General features: G+C 48.9%; 1 protein-coding gene across 1 annotated transcript in view; it reads right to left on the bottom strand.

Annotated features, from left to right (window-relative positions):
• Window positions 1-21,121, bottom strand: part of pus1 (pseudouridine synthase 1) — a 70,298-nt gene that overhangs the window by 7,854 nt on the left and 41,323 nt on the right. The window contains exons 3-4 of the mRNA XM_068054600.1: window positions 1,775-1,912; window positions 252-354 (exon numbers count right to left, since the gene is read on the bottom strand). Coding sequence (XP_067910701.1) covers window positions 252-354; window positions 1,775-1,912 — 241 coding nt within the window. The remainder of the gene's footprint in view (window positions 1-251; window positions 355-1,774; window positions 1,913-21,121) is intronic.

Here is a 21,121-nt window from a genome sequence, read left to right as displayed (position 1 = left end):
GAACACCTACGAGGCCCATGATGTTAAACAAAACTTGGGTCACCCATCGAGCGAGAGTCTTCAACAGTGCTGTGTAGCTGCAGATAGTCAATAGGCAACTAATATTTTCTGCCACTTTTATTTTCAAAGCACCACTGCCTTTCACATCTTTCCAGATTAATTATTACCCACATATTTCTTACAGAGGCCAGTACATTTTGAAACTCTCACAGCAGGATGCCATAGCAACAAAAGTCAACAGGCAGACCTACCCAATATTTTAATGCCTTGTGGTAGGTTCTCATTGATCTTCTCCACTAGGTTATCGATAAGCCAGAGTTTCAGCGAGACGATTTGACCAGCAGCAGAAACACCCTGGAAAATAATAAATATCATTGTATTTAAACATAGTAAAAGGCTAGTTTATCTCCTCACATTATAGGGTCATTTTAATTCAATCCCCCGGCAACGGGGAAACTAACAGGATCAGGTGCAATGCTGGTTTTACACCACATAGAAGTCAACAGAGAGCAGCACTGAGCAGGATATAAAACCAGCATTCCACCCGATCCCACAAAATTCCCACCCAGAGAGTTCGGCTAAAATTATCCCCAATATTTCTGCTGCACTTCATGAAAATAAAATTACAGGATATCCAATCTGTTCCAGCAGGACGACTGTGAAATGCATGCCCAGGAATCCAGATACAAACAGGGGAATCATCCCCAAGTCAAACTCATGCTAAGGTTGGGAAGAGAGGTTAATCTGGGCCACTACTGCTCATTGCTTTGTAGCCTCTTACACAGCAGGGTTGGCAGAAGCCACTCGCCTGCCCTCTCTAATCTGAACCGAAAGAAGCATTAGAAACTTCACCCAGAGATTAATTACTACAAAGTATGATGAGCCAGACTCAACCATAAAATGTGATGGAATTTGATTTGCAAATTAAGTGACCAGCAGTCTAAAAATAATTCATTCAGAGAATACTAGTACTCAATACATGCTTCTTGCCTTCTATTTAATAGATTGTTAGTAGAGTAACAATCTGAAGAATTAGAGAGAATGTAGAGCACAGAAACAGGCCGTTCGGCCCAACTAGCCTGTGCTGGTATTTGTATGCCAAACGAGTCTCCTTCCATCTACCACATCTCAGCATTTAAGGTTATGTCTCGATCACCTTTTCTTTCATATACTCATCTAGTTTCCTTTGGGAAGCATCTATGCTATTAGCCTCACCCACTTCCTGTGGTAGTGAGTTCCACATACTAACCACTCTCTGGATAAAGATATTTCCCCTTATTTCCCCATAGGATTTATTGGTAAAACTATCTTGTATTTATCTACCCTGTCCCACTCATTCATAATTTTAACCTCTCTCAGGTCGCCTCGAAGTCTTCTCTTTTCTAAAGAAAAGGAGTTCCAACTTGTTTGCACTTTCTCAATAGCTGCAATCTCTCAGTTCTAGTATCATCCTTGTAAGTCTTTTTCTGCACTTTCTCCCATGCTTCTATTTTCGTTTAATGGTTTGGAGAGTAGCACTGTGTATAGTACTGTAAATGTAGTCTGACCAGGCTCCTATAATTACTGGCTATCATTGTGATTTACAGTACAGAGCTGTTGGAACATACTCAAGTGTAAATGAGAATTTCTACACAAACCATCTATTAATAGCTACAGTGGATCTCACAGTTGAGCACTGCTCCATTACACAGTAGCTATGATCAATAGAACCGCTCCAACATACCAAGATGAACAAAAACTCTTCAGTATCTCAATGAGAAATTACAAATGGTACCTTGTCTGTTCTTGCACATCTTTGAAAGGACATTTTCCTCATATCATCAGCGTGATTCTCTGGAATACACTCAGCCTTCACTAGTGCCTTCACCAGCTCATCCTCAATAGTTTTAAACTGGGATGATCCAACATTTCTCTGTTAAAAGAGAATTCCAGAAAACACATTTGTCAACATCACAGAATAAAGTGCGATCTGCTCTACCACCTCTTTAGCTGCTGCATTCATACAAAAAATATTATGGCATAGAAAGAGGCCATTTAGTCTAAGCCTATATTGGTGATTCTCTCTGAGCTACCTACTTACCCTCGCTCTGGTTACTCCTTAATATCCTCTCCATCTCCTTTTTATCCACACAGCAGCTGTTGGTGATGATTCTGCTTTTTCCCATTTACACCTCCTCCGGACCCATCTTTTCTTTCTTTACTTGTCCCATTCCCAACCCCATTTTGCCTTGCACCATCATCCCCTTTTGTCATTTAATCTCACCTGCCCTCCACGCTATCACAAACGTTCCCTATTGCTCTTTTTCCCCACCCGCTCCCCTTTCCCTGGCTCAGTATTTGCTTACAGACTGCTAAATCTTTAACAATTGAAAGGTCATCAACCTGAAATGTTAACGCTTTTCTCTCTCCAAAGATGCTGCCTGACCTTCAGAGCGTTCCCAGCATTTTATACATAACAACATAAGAAATAGGAGGAGTAGGTCATATAGCCACTTGAGCCTGCTCCACCATTCAGTAAGATCAAGGTTGATCTTCTACATCAACTTCACTTTCCTGCCTGCTCATTTCCCTTGTTTTTCTTCTAACTATTCCAGCCTTGAATATACTCAATGTTTAAGCATCCACAGCCCCCAAGGGAAGAGATGTGTGAAGAGATTTCTCATCTCAGTCCTAAATGGTCGACCCCTGATCTTGAAAATATGACACCTAATTCCAGCCAGGGAGAAACAGCCTCTCAGCATCTACCCTGTCAAGCCCTCTAAGAATTTTCTACGTTTTATTGAGATATTTAGATTAGATTAGAGATACAGCACTGAAACAGGCCCTTCAGCCCACCGAGTCTGTGCCGAACATCAACCACCCATTTATACTAATCCTACACTAATCCCATATTCCTACCAAACATCCCCACCTGTCCCTATATTTCCCTACCACCTACCTATACTAGTGACAATCTATAATGGCCAATTCACCTATCAACCTGCAAGTCTTTTGGCTTGTGGGAGGAAACCGGAGCACCCGGAGAAAACCCACGCAGACACAGGGAGAACTTGCAAACTCCACACAGACAGTACCCGGAATCGAACCCGGGTCCCTGGAATGTTCTTATATCTCGAATATTTCTGCTTTGAAGCAGGGCAGGATCCAGAAATGGAGTGTTCATGGTTCTGGACCAGCACCTAGAGATTGAAAGTTGAAATCTACAGCAAATTACAAAAGTGACTTCAATAAATCTCCTAATTTATGGACTGACACCACGAAGGCTATGGTTAAAAAGCTGACTGGTTCACCTCCACTACTTTGTGGCCAGATCTGCACGTGACTCCAGTGTCACAATACATGGCTGATTCTTAATGAAGTGGCCCAGCAAGCCACTAATTTGTAAACGCACCACCAACGACCCAGAGCAATCAGGAAATGCAGCCATACCAGCATCGCTCAACACACACACACACACATACCAGCATCGCTCAACACACACACACACACAAACCAGCATCGCTCAACACACACACACACACAAACCAGCATCGCTCAACACACACACACACACAAACCAGCATCGCTCAACACACACACACACACAAACCAGCATCGCTCAACACACACATACCAGCATCGCTCAACACACACACACACACATACCAGCATCGTTCAACACACACACACACAAACCAGCATCGCTCAACACACACATCGTTCAACACACAAACACACACATACCAGCATCGCTCAACACACACACACACACATACCAGCATCGCTCAACACACACACACACACATACCAGCATCGCTCAACACACACACACACACATACCAGCATCGCTCAACACACACACACACACATACCAGCATCGCTCAACACACACACACACACATACCAGCATCGCTCAACACACACACACACACATACCAGCATCGCTCAACACACACACACACACAAACCAGCATCGCTCAACACACACACACACAAACCAGCATCGCTCAACACACACACACACACACAAACCAGCATCGCTCAACACACACACACACAAACCAGCATCGCTCAACACACACACACACAAACCAGCATCGCTCAACACACACACACACAAACCAGCATCGTTCAACACACACACACAAACCAGCATCGTTCAACACACACACACAAACCAGCATCGTTCAACACACACACACAAACCAGCATCGCTCAACACACACACACACACAAACCAGCATCGTTCAACACACACACACACACAAACCAGCATCGCTCAACACACACACACACACAAACCAGCATCGCTCAACACACACACACACACAAACCAGCATCGCTCAACACACACACACACAAACCAGCATCGCTCAACACACACACACACAAACCAGCATCGCTCAACACACACACACACACAAACCAGCATCGCTCAACACACACACACACACAAACCAGCATCGTTCAACACACACACACAAACCAGCATCGTTCAACACACACACACAAACCAGCATCGTTCAACACACACACACAAACCAGCATCGCTCAACACACACACACACACAAACCAGCATCGTTCAACACACACACACACACAAACCAGCATCGCTCAACACACACACACACACAAACCAGCATCGCTCAACACACACACACACACACAAACCAGCATCGCTCAACACACACACACACAAACCAGCATCGCTCAACACACACACACACACAAACCAGCATCGCTCAACACACACACACACACAAACCAGCATCGCTCAACACACACACACACACAAACCAGCATCGCTCAACACACACACACACACAAACCAGCATCGCTCAACACACACACACACACAAACCAGCATCGCTCAACACACACACACACACACAAACCAGCATCGCTCAACACACACACACACACAAACCAGCATCGCTCAACACACACACAAACCAGCATCGCTCAACACACACACACACACACAAACCAGCATCGCTCAACACACACACACACAAACCAGCATCGCTCAACACACACACACAAACCAGCATCGCTCAACACACACACACAAACCAGCATCGCTCAACACACACACACAAACCAGCATCGCTCAACACACACACACAAACCAGCATCGCTCAACACACACACACACACACACAAACAAACACACCAGCATCGCTCAACACACACACACACACAAACACACCAGCATCGCTCAACACACACACACACACACACACACAAACACACCAGCATCGCTCAACACACACACACAAACACACCAGCATCGCTCAACACACACACACAAACACACCAGCATCGCTCAACACACACACACACACAAACAAACACACCAGCATCGCTCCACACACACACAAACAAACCAGCATCGCTCAACACACACACACACACACACAAACAAACACACCAGCATCGCTCAACACACACACACACACACAAACAAACACACCAGCATCGCTCAACACACACACACACACAAACACACCAGCATCGCTCAACACACACACACACACAAACACACCAGCATCGCTCAACACACACACACACACAAACACACCAGCATCGCTCCACACACACCAGCATCGCTCAACACACACACACACACAAACACACCAGCATCGCTCAACACACACACACACACACACAAACAAACACACCAGCATCGCTCAACACACACACACACACACACACACCAGCATCGCTCAACACACACACACACAAACACACCAGCATCGCTCAACACACACACACACAAACACACCAGCATCGCTCAACACACACACACACACACACAAACAAACACACCAGCATCGCTCAACACACACACACACACAAACAAACACACCAGCATCGCTCAACACACACACACACACACAAACACACCAGCATCGCTCCACACACACCAGCATCGCTCAACACACACACACACACACACAAACACACCAGCATCGCTCAACACACACACACACACAAACAAACACACCAGCATCGCTCAACACACACACACACACAAACACACCAGCATCGCTCAACACACACACACACACACACACAAACACACCAGCATCGCTCAACACACACACACACACACAAACACACCAGCATCGCTCAACACACACACACACAAACACACCAGCATCGCTCAACACACACACACAAACACACCAGCCTCGCTCAACACACACACACAAACACACCAGCCTCGCTCAACACACACACACAAACACACCAGCATCGCTCAACACACACACACAAACACACCAGCATCGCTCAACACACACACACAAACACACCAGCATCGCTCAACACACACACACACACAAACACACCAGCATCGCTCAACACACACACACACACACAAACACACCAGCATCGCTCAACACACACACACAAACACACCAGCATCGCTCAACACACACACACACAAACACACCAGCATCGCTCAACACACACACACAAACACACCAGCATCGCTCAACACACACACACACACACACACACATCGCTCAACACACACACACACACACCAGCATCGCTCAACACACACACACAGAAACACACCAGCATCGCTCAACACACACACACACACACAAACACACCAGCATCGCTCAACACACACACACACACACACACACAAGCATCGCTCAACACACACACACACAAACACACCAGCATCGCTCAACACACACACACACACACACACAAGCATCGCTCAACACACACACACACACACACACACACACACAAGCATCGCTCAACACACACCCACACAAACACACCAGCATCGCTCAACACACACACACACACACAAACACACCAGCATCGCTCAACACACACACACACACACAAACACACCAGCATCGCTCAACACACACACAAACACACCAGCATCGCTCAACACACACACAAACACACCATCGCTCAACACACACACACACACAAACACACCATCGCTCAACACACACACACACACAAACACACCATCGCTCAACACACACACACACACCAGCATCGCTCAACACACACACACACAAACACACCAGCATCGCTCAACACACACACACAAACACACCAGCATCGCTCAACACACACACACACAAACACACACAAACACACCAGCATCGCTCAACACACACACACACACACACAAACACACCAGCATCGCTCAACACACACACAAACACACCAGCATCGCTCAACACACACACAAACACACCAGCATCGCTCAACACACACACACACACACACCAGCATCGCTCAACACACACACACAAACACACCAGCATCGCTCAACACACACACACAAACACACCAGCATCGCTCAACACACACACACACACCAGCATCAACTCAACACACACACACACACCAGCATCACTCAACACACACACACACACACCAGCATCAACTCAACACACACACACACACACACACAAACACACCAGCATCGCTCAACACACACACACAAACACACCAGCATCGCTCAACACACACACACAAACACACCAGCATCGCTCAACTCAACACACACACACACACACCAGCATCAACTCAACACACACACACAAACCAGCATCGCTCAACACACACACACACACAAACCAGCATCGCTCAACACACACACACACACAAACCAGCATCGCTCAACACACACACACACACATACCAGCATCGCTCAACACACACACACACACATACCAGCATCGTTCAACACACACACACACAAACCAGCATCGCTCAACACACACACACACACATACCAGCATCGCTCAACACACACACACACACAAACCAGCATCGCTCAACACACACACACACACAAAGCAGCATCGCTCAACACACACACACACACACAAACCAGCATCGCTCAACACACACACACACAAACCAGCATCGCTCAACACACACACACACAAACCAGCATCGTTCAACACACACACACAAACCAGCATCGCTCAACACACACACACACACAAACCAGCATCGTTCAACACACACACACACACACACACACAAACCAGCATCGCTCAACACACACACACAAACAAACCAGCATCGCTCAACACACACACACACAAACCAGCATCGCTCAACACACACACACACACAAACCAGCATCGTTCAACACACACACACACACACACACACAAACCAGCATCGCTCAACACACACACACAAACAAACCAGCATCGCTCAACACACACACACACACAAACCAGCATCGCTCAACACACACACACACACACAAACCAGCATCGCTCAACACACACACACACACACACAAACCAGCATCGCTCAACACACACACACACACAAACCAGCATCGCTCAACACACACACACACACAAACCAGCATCGCTCAACACACACACACACACAAACCAGCATCGCTCAACACACACACACACACACAAACCAGCATCGCTCAACACACACACACACACACAAACCAGCATCGCTCAACACACACACACAAACCAGCATCGCTCAACACACACACACAAACCAGCATCGCTCAACACACACACACAAACCAGCATCGCTCAACACACACACACAAACCAGCATCGCTCAACACACACACACACACAAACAAACACACCAGCATCGCTCAACACACACACACACACACACACACACACACAAACACACCAGCATCGCTCAACACACACACACACACACAAACACACCAGCATCGCTCAACACACACACACAAACACACCAGCATCGCTCAACACACACACACACACAAACAAACACACCAGCATCGCTCCACACACACACACACAAACAAACACACCAGCATCGCTCAACACACACACACACACAAACAAACACACCAGCATCGCTCAACACACACACACACACACAAACACACCAGCATCGCTCAACACACACACACACACAAACACACCAGCATCGCTCAACACACACACACACACACACACACACAAACACACCAGCATCGCTCAACACACACACACACACACAAACACACCAGCATCGCTCAACACACACACACAAACACACCAGCATCGCTCAACACACACACACACACAAACAAACACACCAGCATCGCTCCACACACACACACACAAACAAACACACCAGCATCGCTCAACACACACACACACACAAACAAACACACCAGCATCGCTCAACACACACACACACACAAACAAACACACCAGCATCGCTCAACACACACACACACACACAAACACACCAGCATCGCTCAACACACACACACACACAAACACACCAGCATCGCTCCACACACACCAGCATCGCTCAACACACACACACACACACACACCAGCATCGCTCAACACACACACACACACACACACAAACACACCAGCATCGCTCAACACACACACAAACACACCAGCATCGCTCAACACACACACACACACAAACACACCAGCATCGCTCAACACACACACACACACACACACCAGCATCGCTCAACACACACACACAAACACACCAGCATCGCTCAACACACACACACAAACACACCAGCATCGCTCAACACACACACAAACACACCAGCATCGCTCAACACACACACACAAACACACCAGCATCGCTCAACACACACACACAAACACACCAGCATCAACTCAACACACACACACCAGCATCAACTCAACACACACACACACACACCAGCATCACTCAACACACACACACACACACCAGCATCAACTCAACACACACACACACACAAACACACCAGCATCGCTCAACACACACACACAAACACACCAGCATCGCTCAACACACACACACAAACACACCAGCATCGCTCAACACACACACACAAACACACCAGCATCGCTCAACACACACACACAAACACACCAGCATCGCTCAACTCAACACACACACACACACACCAGCATCAACTCAACACACACACACAAACCAGCATCGCTCAACACACACACACACACAAACCAGCATCGCTCAACACACACACACACACAAACCAGCATCGCTCAACACACACACACACACATACCAGCATCGCTCAACACACACACACACACATACCAGCATCGTTCAACACACACACACACAAACCAGCATCGCTCAACACACACATCGTTCAACACACAAACACACACATACCAGCATCGCTCAACACACACACACACACATACCAGCATCGCTCAACACACACACACACACATACCAGCATCGCTCAACACACACACACACACATACCAGCATCGCTCAACACACACACACACACAAACCAGCATCGCTCAACACACACACACACAAACCAGCATCGCTCAACACACACACACACACACAAACCAGCATCGCTCAACACACACACACACAAACCAGCATCGCTCAACACACACACACACAAACCAGCATCGCTCAACACACACACACACAAACCAGCATCGTTCAACACACACACACAAACCAGCATCGCTCAACACACACACACACACAAACCAGCATCGTTCAACACACACACACACACAAACCAGCATCGTTCAACACACACACACACACAAACCAGCATCGTTCAACACACACACACACACACACACAAACCAGCATCGCTCAACACACACACACACACACACAAACCAGCATCGCTCAACACACACACACACACAAACCAGCATCGCTCAACACACACACACACACACAAACCAGCATCGCTCAACACACACACACACACACAAACCAGCATCGCTCAACACACACACACACACACAAACCAGCATCGCTCAACACACACACACACACACAAACCAGCATCGCTCAACACACACACACACACACAAACCAGCATCGCTCAACACACACACACACACACAAACCAGCATCGCTCAACACACACACACACACAAACCAGCATCGCTCAACACACACACACACACAAACCAGCATCGCTCAACACACACACACACACAAACCAGCATCGCTCAACACACACACACACACAAACCAGCATCGCTCAACACACACACACACACAAACCAGCATCGCTCAACACACACACACACACAAACCAGCATCGCTCAACACACACACACACACACAAACCAGCATCGCTCAACACACACACACACACACAAACCAGCATCGCTCAACACACACACACAAACCAGCATCGCTCAACACACACACACAAACCAGCATCGCTCAACACACACACACAAACCAGCATCGCTCAACACACACACACAAACCAGCATCGCTCAACACACACACACAAACCAGCATCGCTCAACACACACACACAAACCAGCATCGCTCAACACACACACACAAACAAACACACCAGCATCGCTCAACACACACACACACAACAACACACCAGCATCGCTCAACACACACACACACACACACACACAAACACACCAGCATCGCTCAACACACACACACACACACAAACACACCAGCATCGCTCAACACACACACACAAACACACCAGCATCGCTCAACACACACACACACACAAACAAACACACCAGCATCGCTCCACACACACACACAAACAAACACACCAGCATCGCTCAACACACACACACACACAAACAAACACACCAGCATCGCTCAACACACACACACACACACAAACACACCAGCATCGCTCAACACACACACACACACAAACACACCAGCATCGCTCCACACACACCAGCATCGCTCAACACACACACACACACAAACACACCAGCATCGCTCAACACACACACACACACACACAAACAAACACACCAGCATCGCTCAACACACACACACACACACACACACACACACCAGCATCGCTCAACACACACACACACACACACACACAAACACACCAGCATCGCTCAACACACACACACACAAACACACCAGCATCGCTCAACACACACACACACACACACAAACACACCAGCATCGCTCAACACACACACACACACAAACAAACACACCAGCATCGCTCAACACACACACACACACAAACACACCAGCATCGCTCAACACACACACACACACACACACAAACACACCAGCATCGCTCAACACACACACACACACACACACAAACACACCAGCATCGCTCAACACACACACACACAAACACACCAGCATCGCTCAACACACACACACACACAAACACACCAGCCTCGCTCAACACACACACAAACACACCAGCATCGCTCAACACACACACACAAACACACCAGCATCGCTCAACACACACACACAAACACACCAGCATCGCTCAACACACACACACACACAAACACACCAGCATCGCTCAACACACACACACAAACACACCAGCATCGCTCAACACACACACACAAACACACCAGCATCGCTCAACACACACACACACACACACACACACACAAGCATCGCTCAACACACACACACACACACCAGCATCGCTCAACACACACACACACAAACACACCAGCATCGCTCAACACACACACACACACACACACAAGCATCGCTCAACACACACACACACACACACACACACACACACACACACAAGCATCGCTCAACACACACACACACAAACACACCAGCATCGCTCAACACACACACACACACAAACACACCAGCATCGCTCAACACACACACACACACACAAACACACCAGCATCGCTCAACACACACACAAACACAAACACACCAGCATCGCTCAACACACACACAAACACACCATCGCTCAACACACACACACACACACAAACACACCAGCATCGCTCAACACACACACAAACACACCAGCATCGCTCAACACACACACAAACACACCATCGCTCAACACACACACACACACACACACAAACACACCATCGCTCAACACACACACACACACACAAACACACCATCGCTCAACACACACACACACACCAGCATCGCTCAACACACACACACACAAACACACCAGCATCGCTCAACACACACACACACAAACACACACAAACACACCAGCATCGCTCAACACACACACACACAAACACACCAGCATCGCTCAACACACACACAAACACACCAGCATCGCTCAACACACACACAAACACACCAGCATCGCTCAACACACACACACACACAAACACACCAGCATCGCTCAACACACACACACACACACACACACACCAGCATCGCTCAACACACACACACACCAGCATCGCTCAACACACACACACACCAGCATCGCTCAACACACACACACACCAGCATCGCTCAACACACACACACACACACCGCTCAACACACACACACACACACACACACACCAGCATCGCTCAACACACACACACACACACACACCAGCATCGCTCAACACACACACACACACACACAAGCATCGCTCAACACACACACACACACACACACCAGCATCGCTCAACACACACACACACACACACACAAGCATCGCTCAACACACACAAACACACCAGCATCGCTCAACACACACACACAAACACACCAGCATCGCTCAACACACACACACAAACACACCAGCATCGCTCAACACACACACACAAACACACCAGCATCGCTCAACACACACACACACACACACACAAACATCGCTCAACACACACACACACACAAACACACCAGCATCGCTCAACACACACACACACACACCAGCATCGCTCAACACACACACACACACACAAACACACCAGCATCGCTCAACACACACACAAACACACCAGCATCGCTCAACACACACACACACACAAACACACCAGCATCGCTCAACACACACACACAAACACACCAGCATCGCTCAACACACACACACAAACACACCAGCATCGCTCAACACACACACACAAACACACCAGCATCGCTCAACACACACACACAAACACACCAGCATCGCTCAACACACACACACACACACATACACACACAAGCATCGCTCAACACACACACACACACACCAGCATCGCTCAACACACACACACACAAACACACCAGCATCGCTCAACACACACACACACACACACAAACACACCAGCATCGCTCAACACACACACACACACAAACACACCAGCATCGCTCAACACACACACACACACACAAACACACCAGCATCGCTCAACACACACACAAACACAAACACACCAGCATCGCTCAACACACACACACACACACAAACACACCAGCATCGCTCAACACACACACAAACACACCAGCATCGCTCAACACACACACAAACACACCATCGCTCAACACACACACACACACACACACACACACACACACACAAGCATCGCTCAACACACACACACACAAACACACCAGCATCGCTCAACACACACACACACACAAACACACCAGCATCGCTCAACACACACACACACACACAAACACACCAGCATCGCTCAACACACACACAAACACAAACACACCAGCATCGCTCAACACACACACACACACACAAACACACCAGCATCGCTCAACACACACACAAACACACCAGCATCGCTCAACACACACACAAACACACCATCGCTCAACACACACACACACACACACACAAACACACCATCGCTCAACACACACACACACACACAAACACACCATCGCTCAACACACACACACACACCAGCATCGCTCAACACACACACACACAAACACACCAGCATCGCTCAACACACACACACACAAACACACACAAACACACCAGCATCGCTCAACACACACACACACAAACACACCAGCATCGCTCAACACACACACAAACACACCAGCATCGCTCAACACACACACAAACACACCAGCATCGCTCAACACACACACACACACAAACACACCAGCATCGCTCAACACACACACACACACACCAGCATCGCTCAACACACACACACACACACCAGCATCGCTCAACACACACACACACCAGCATCGCTCAACACACACACACACCAGCATCGCTCAACACACACACACACACACACCGCTCAACACACACACACACACACACACACACCAGCATCGCTCAACACACACACACACACACACACACCAGCATCGCTCAACACACACACACACACACACACCAGCATCGCTCAACACACACACACACACACACACCAGCATCGCTCAACACACACACACACACACACACACAAGCATCGCTCAACACACACAAACACACCAGCATCGCTCAACACACACACACAAACACACCAGCATCGCTCAACACACACACACAAACACACAAACACACCAGCATCGCTCAACACACACACACACACAAACATCGCTCAACACACACACACACACAAACACACCAGCATCGCTCAACACACACACACACACACACACAAACACACCAGCATCGCTCAACACACACACACACACACCAGCATCGCTCCACACACACCAGCATCGCTCAACACACACACACACACACCAGCATCGCTCAACACACACACACACAAACACACCAGCATCGCTCAACACACACACACAAACACACCAGCATCGCTCAACACACACACACACACACAAACACACCAGCATCGCTCAACACACCAACACACACACACAAACACACCAGCATCGCTCAACACACACACACACACACAAACACACCAGCATCGCTCAACACACACACACACACACAAACACACCAGCATCGCTCAACACACACACACACACACAAACACACCAGCATCGCTCAACACACACACACACACACAAACACACCAGCATCGCTCAACACACACACACACAAACACACCAGCATCGCTCAACACACACACACACACACAAACACACCAGCATCGCTCAACACACACACACACACAAACACACCAGCATCGCTCAACACACACACACACACACAAACACACCAGCATCGCTCAACACACACACACAAACACACCAGCATCGCTCAACACACACACACACACACACACAAACACACCAGCATCGCTCAACACACACACACACACACACACACAAACACACCAGCATCGCTCAACACACACACACACAAACACACCAGCATCGCTCAACACACACACACAAACACACCAGCATCGCTCAACACACACACACAAACACACCAGCATCGCTCAACACACACACACAAACACACCAGCATCGCTCAACACACACACACAAACACACCAGCATCGCTCAACACACACACACACCAGCATCGCTCAACACACACACACAAACACACCAGCATCGCTCAACACACACACACAAACACACCAGCATCGCTCAACACACACACACAAACACACCAGCATCGCTCAACACACACACACACACACAAACACACCAGCATCGCTCAACACACACACACACACAAACACACCAGCATCGCTCAACACACACACAAACACACCAGCATCGCTCAACACACACACACACACACAAACACACCAGCATCGCTCAACACACACACACACACACAAACACACCAGCATCGCTCAACACACACACACACACACAAACACACCAGCATCGCTCAACACACACACACACACCAGCATCGCTCAACACACACACACAAACACACCAGCATCGCTCAACACACACACACACACAAACACACCAGCATCGCTCAACACACACACACACACAAACACACCAGCATCGCTCAACACACACACACACACACACCAGCATCGCTCAACACACGCACACACACACACACCAGCATCGCTCAACACACGCACACACACACACACCAGCATCGCTCAACACACGCACACACACACACACCAGCATCGCTCAACACACGCACACACACACACACCAGCATCGCTCAACACACACACACACACACACACACCAGCATCGCTCAACACACACACACACACACACACCAGCATCGCTCAACACACACACACAAGCATCGCTCAACACACACACACAAGCATCGCTCAACACACACACACACACACACCAGCATCGCTCAACACACCCACACAAGCATCGCTCAACACACACACACAAGCATCGCTCAACACACACACACACAAGCATCGCTCAACACACACACACAAGCATCGCTCAACACACACACACACACCAGCATCGCTCAACACACACACACACAAACACACCAGCATCGCTCAACACACACACACACAAACACACCAGCATCGCTCAACACACACACACACAAACACACCAGCATCGCTCAACACACACACACACACAAACACACCAGCATCGCTCAACACACACACACACACAAACACACCAGCATCGCTCAACACACACACACACACAAACACACCAGCATCGCTCAACACACACACACACACACACCAGCATCACTCAACACACACACACACACACAACACACCAGCATCGCTCAACACACACACACGCACAAACACACCAGCATCGCTCAACACACACACACGCACAAACACACCAGCATCGCTCAACACACACACAAGCACAAACACACCAGCATCGCTCAACACACACACACAGCACACACACACCAGCATCGCTCAACACACACACACGCACAACACACCAGCATCGCTCAACACACACACACGCACAAACACACCAGCATCGCTCAACACACACACACGCACAACACACCAGCATCGCTCAACACACACACACGCACAAACACACCAGCATCGCTCAACACACACACACGCACAAACACACAGCATCGCTCAACACACACACACGCACACACACACCAGCATCGCTCAACACACACACACACACACACACCAGCATCGCTCAACACACACACACACAAACACACCAGCATCGCTCAACACACACACACACACACACCAGCATCGCTCAACACACACACACACACAAACACACCAGCATCGCTCAACACACACACACACACACCAGCATCGCTCAACACACACACACACACACCAGCATCGCTCAACACACACACACACACACCAGCATCGCTCAACACACACACACACACACCAGCATCGCTCAACACACACACACACCAGCATCGCTCAACACACACACACACCAGCATCGCTCAACACACACACACACACACCAGCATCGCTCACACACACACACACACAAGCATCGCTCAACACACACACACACACACAGCATCGCTCAACACACACACACACAACACACCAGCATCGCTCAACACACACACCACAACACACAGCATCGCTCAACACACACACACACACACCAGCATCGCTCAACACACACACACACACACCAGCATCGCTCAACACACACACACAACACACCAGCATCGCTCAACACACACACACACAAACACACCAGCATCGCTCAACACACACACACAAACACACCAGCATCGCTCAACACACACACACACACACACACACACCAGCATCGCTCAACACACACACACACACAAACACACCAGCATCGCTCAACACACACACACACACACAAACACACCAGCATCGCTCAACACACACACACACACAAACACACCAGCATCGCTCAACACACACACACACACAAACACACCAGCATCGCTCAACACACACACACACACACAAACACACCAGCATCGCTCAACACACACACAAACACAAACACACCAGCATCGCTCAACACACACACACACACACAAACACACCAGCATCGCTCAACACACACACAAACACACCAGCATCGCTCAACACACACACAAACACACCATCGCTCAACACACACACACACACACACACAAACACACCATCGCTCAACACACACACACACACACAAACACACCATCGCTCAACACACACACACACCAGCATCGCTCAACACACACACACACAAACACACCAGCATCGCTCAACACACACACACACAAACACACACAACACACCAGCATCGCTCAACACACACACACACAAACACACCAGCATCGCTCAACACACACACAAACACACCAGCATCGCTCAACACACACACAAACACACCAGCATCGCTCAACACACACACACACACAAACACACCAGCATCGCTCAACACACACACACACACACACACACACCAGCATCGCTCAACACACACACACACCAGCATCGCTCAACACACACACACACCAGCATCGCTCAACACACACACACACACACACCGCTCAACACACACACACACACACAACACACCAGCATCGCTCAACACACACACACACACACACACACACCAGCATCGCTCACACACACACACACACACACACCAGCATCGCTCAACACACACACACACACACCAGCATCGCTCAACACACACACACACACACACACCAGCATCGCTCAACACACACACACACACACACACAAGCATCGCTCAACACACACAAACACACCAGCATCGCTCAACACACACACACAAACACACCAGCATCGCTCAACACACACACACAAACACACCAGCATCGCTCAACACACACACACAACACACAAACACACCAGCATCGCTCAACACACACACACAAACACACAAACACACCAGCATCGCTCAACACACACACACACACAAAGCATCGCTCAACACACACACACACACACACAAACACACCAGCATCGCTCAACACACACACACACACACACACACAAACACACCAGCATCGCTCAACACACACACACACACACACCAGCATCGCTCCACACACACCAGCATCGCTCAACACACACACACACACACCAGCATCGCTCAACACACACACACACAAACACACCAGCATCGCTCAACACACACACACAAACACACCAGCATCGCTCAACACACACACACACACACAAACACACCAGCATCGCTCAACACACACACACACACACAAACACACCAGCATCGCTCAACACACACACACACACACAAACACACCAGCATCGCTCAACACACACACACACACACAAACACACCAGCATCGCTCAACACACACACACACACACAAACACACCAGCATCGCTCAACACACACACACACACACAAACACACCAGCATCGCTCAACACACACACACACACAAACACACCAGCATCGCTCAACACACACACACACACAAACACACCAGCATCGCTCAACACACACACACACACACAAACACACAGCATCGCTCAACACACACACACAAACACACCAGCATCGCTCAACACACACACACACACACACAAACACACCAGCATCGCTCAACACACACACACACAAACACACCAGCATCGCTCAACACACACACACACAAACACACCAGCATCGCTCAACACACACACACAAACACACCAGCATCGCTCAACACACACACACACCAGCATCGCTCAACACACACACACAAACACACCAGCATCGCTCAACACACACACACAAACACACCAGCATCGCTCAACACACACACACAAACACACCAGCATCGCTCAACACACACACACACACACAAACACACCAGCATCGCTCAACACACACACACACACACAAACACACCAGCATCGCTCAACACACACACAAACACACCAGCATCGCTCAACACACACACACACAACACACCAGCATCGCTCAACACACACACACACACAAACACACCAGCATCGCTCAACACACACACACACACACAAACACACCAGCATCGCTCAACACACACACACACACACAACACACAGCATCGCTCAACACACACACACACACCAGCATCGCTCAACACACACACACACACAAACACACCAGCATCGCTCAACACACACACACACACAAACACACCAGCATCGCTCAACACACACACACACACAAACACACCAGCATCGCTCAACACACACACACACACACCAGCATCGCTCAACACACGCACACACACACACCAGCATCGCTCAACACACGCACACACACACACACCAGCATCGCTCAACACACACACACACACACACACCAGCATCGCTCAACACACACACACAAGCATCGCTCAACACACACACACAAGCATCGCTCAACACACACACACAAACACACCAGCATCGCTCAACACACACACACACACACAACACACCAGCATCGCTCAACACACACACACACACCAGCATCGCTCAACACACACACACACACACACCAGCATCGCTCAACACACACACACACACAAACACACCAGCATCGCTCAACACACACACACACACAAACA

This window comes from Heterodontus francisci, chromosome 23, assembly GCF_036365525.1.
Source record: "Heterodontus francisci isolate sHetFra1 chromosome 23, sHetFra1.hap1, whole genome shotgun sequence".
Classification (NCBI taxonomy): Eukaryota; Metazoa; Chordata; class Chondrichthyes; order Heterodontiformes; family Heterodontidae; genus Heterodontus; species Heterodontus francisci.
This window is presented reverse-complemented; position numbering and strand designations above follow the sequence as displayed.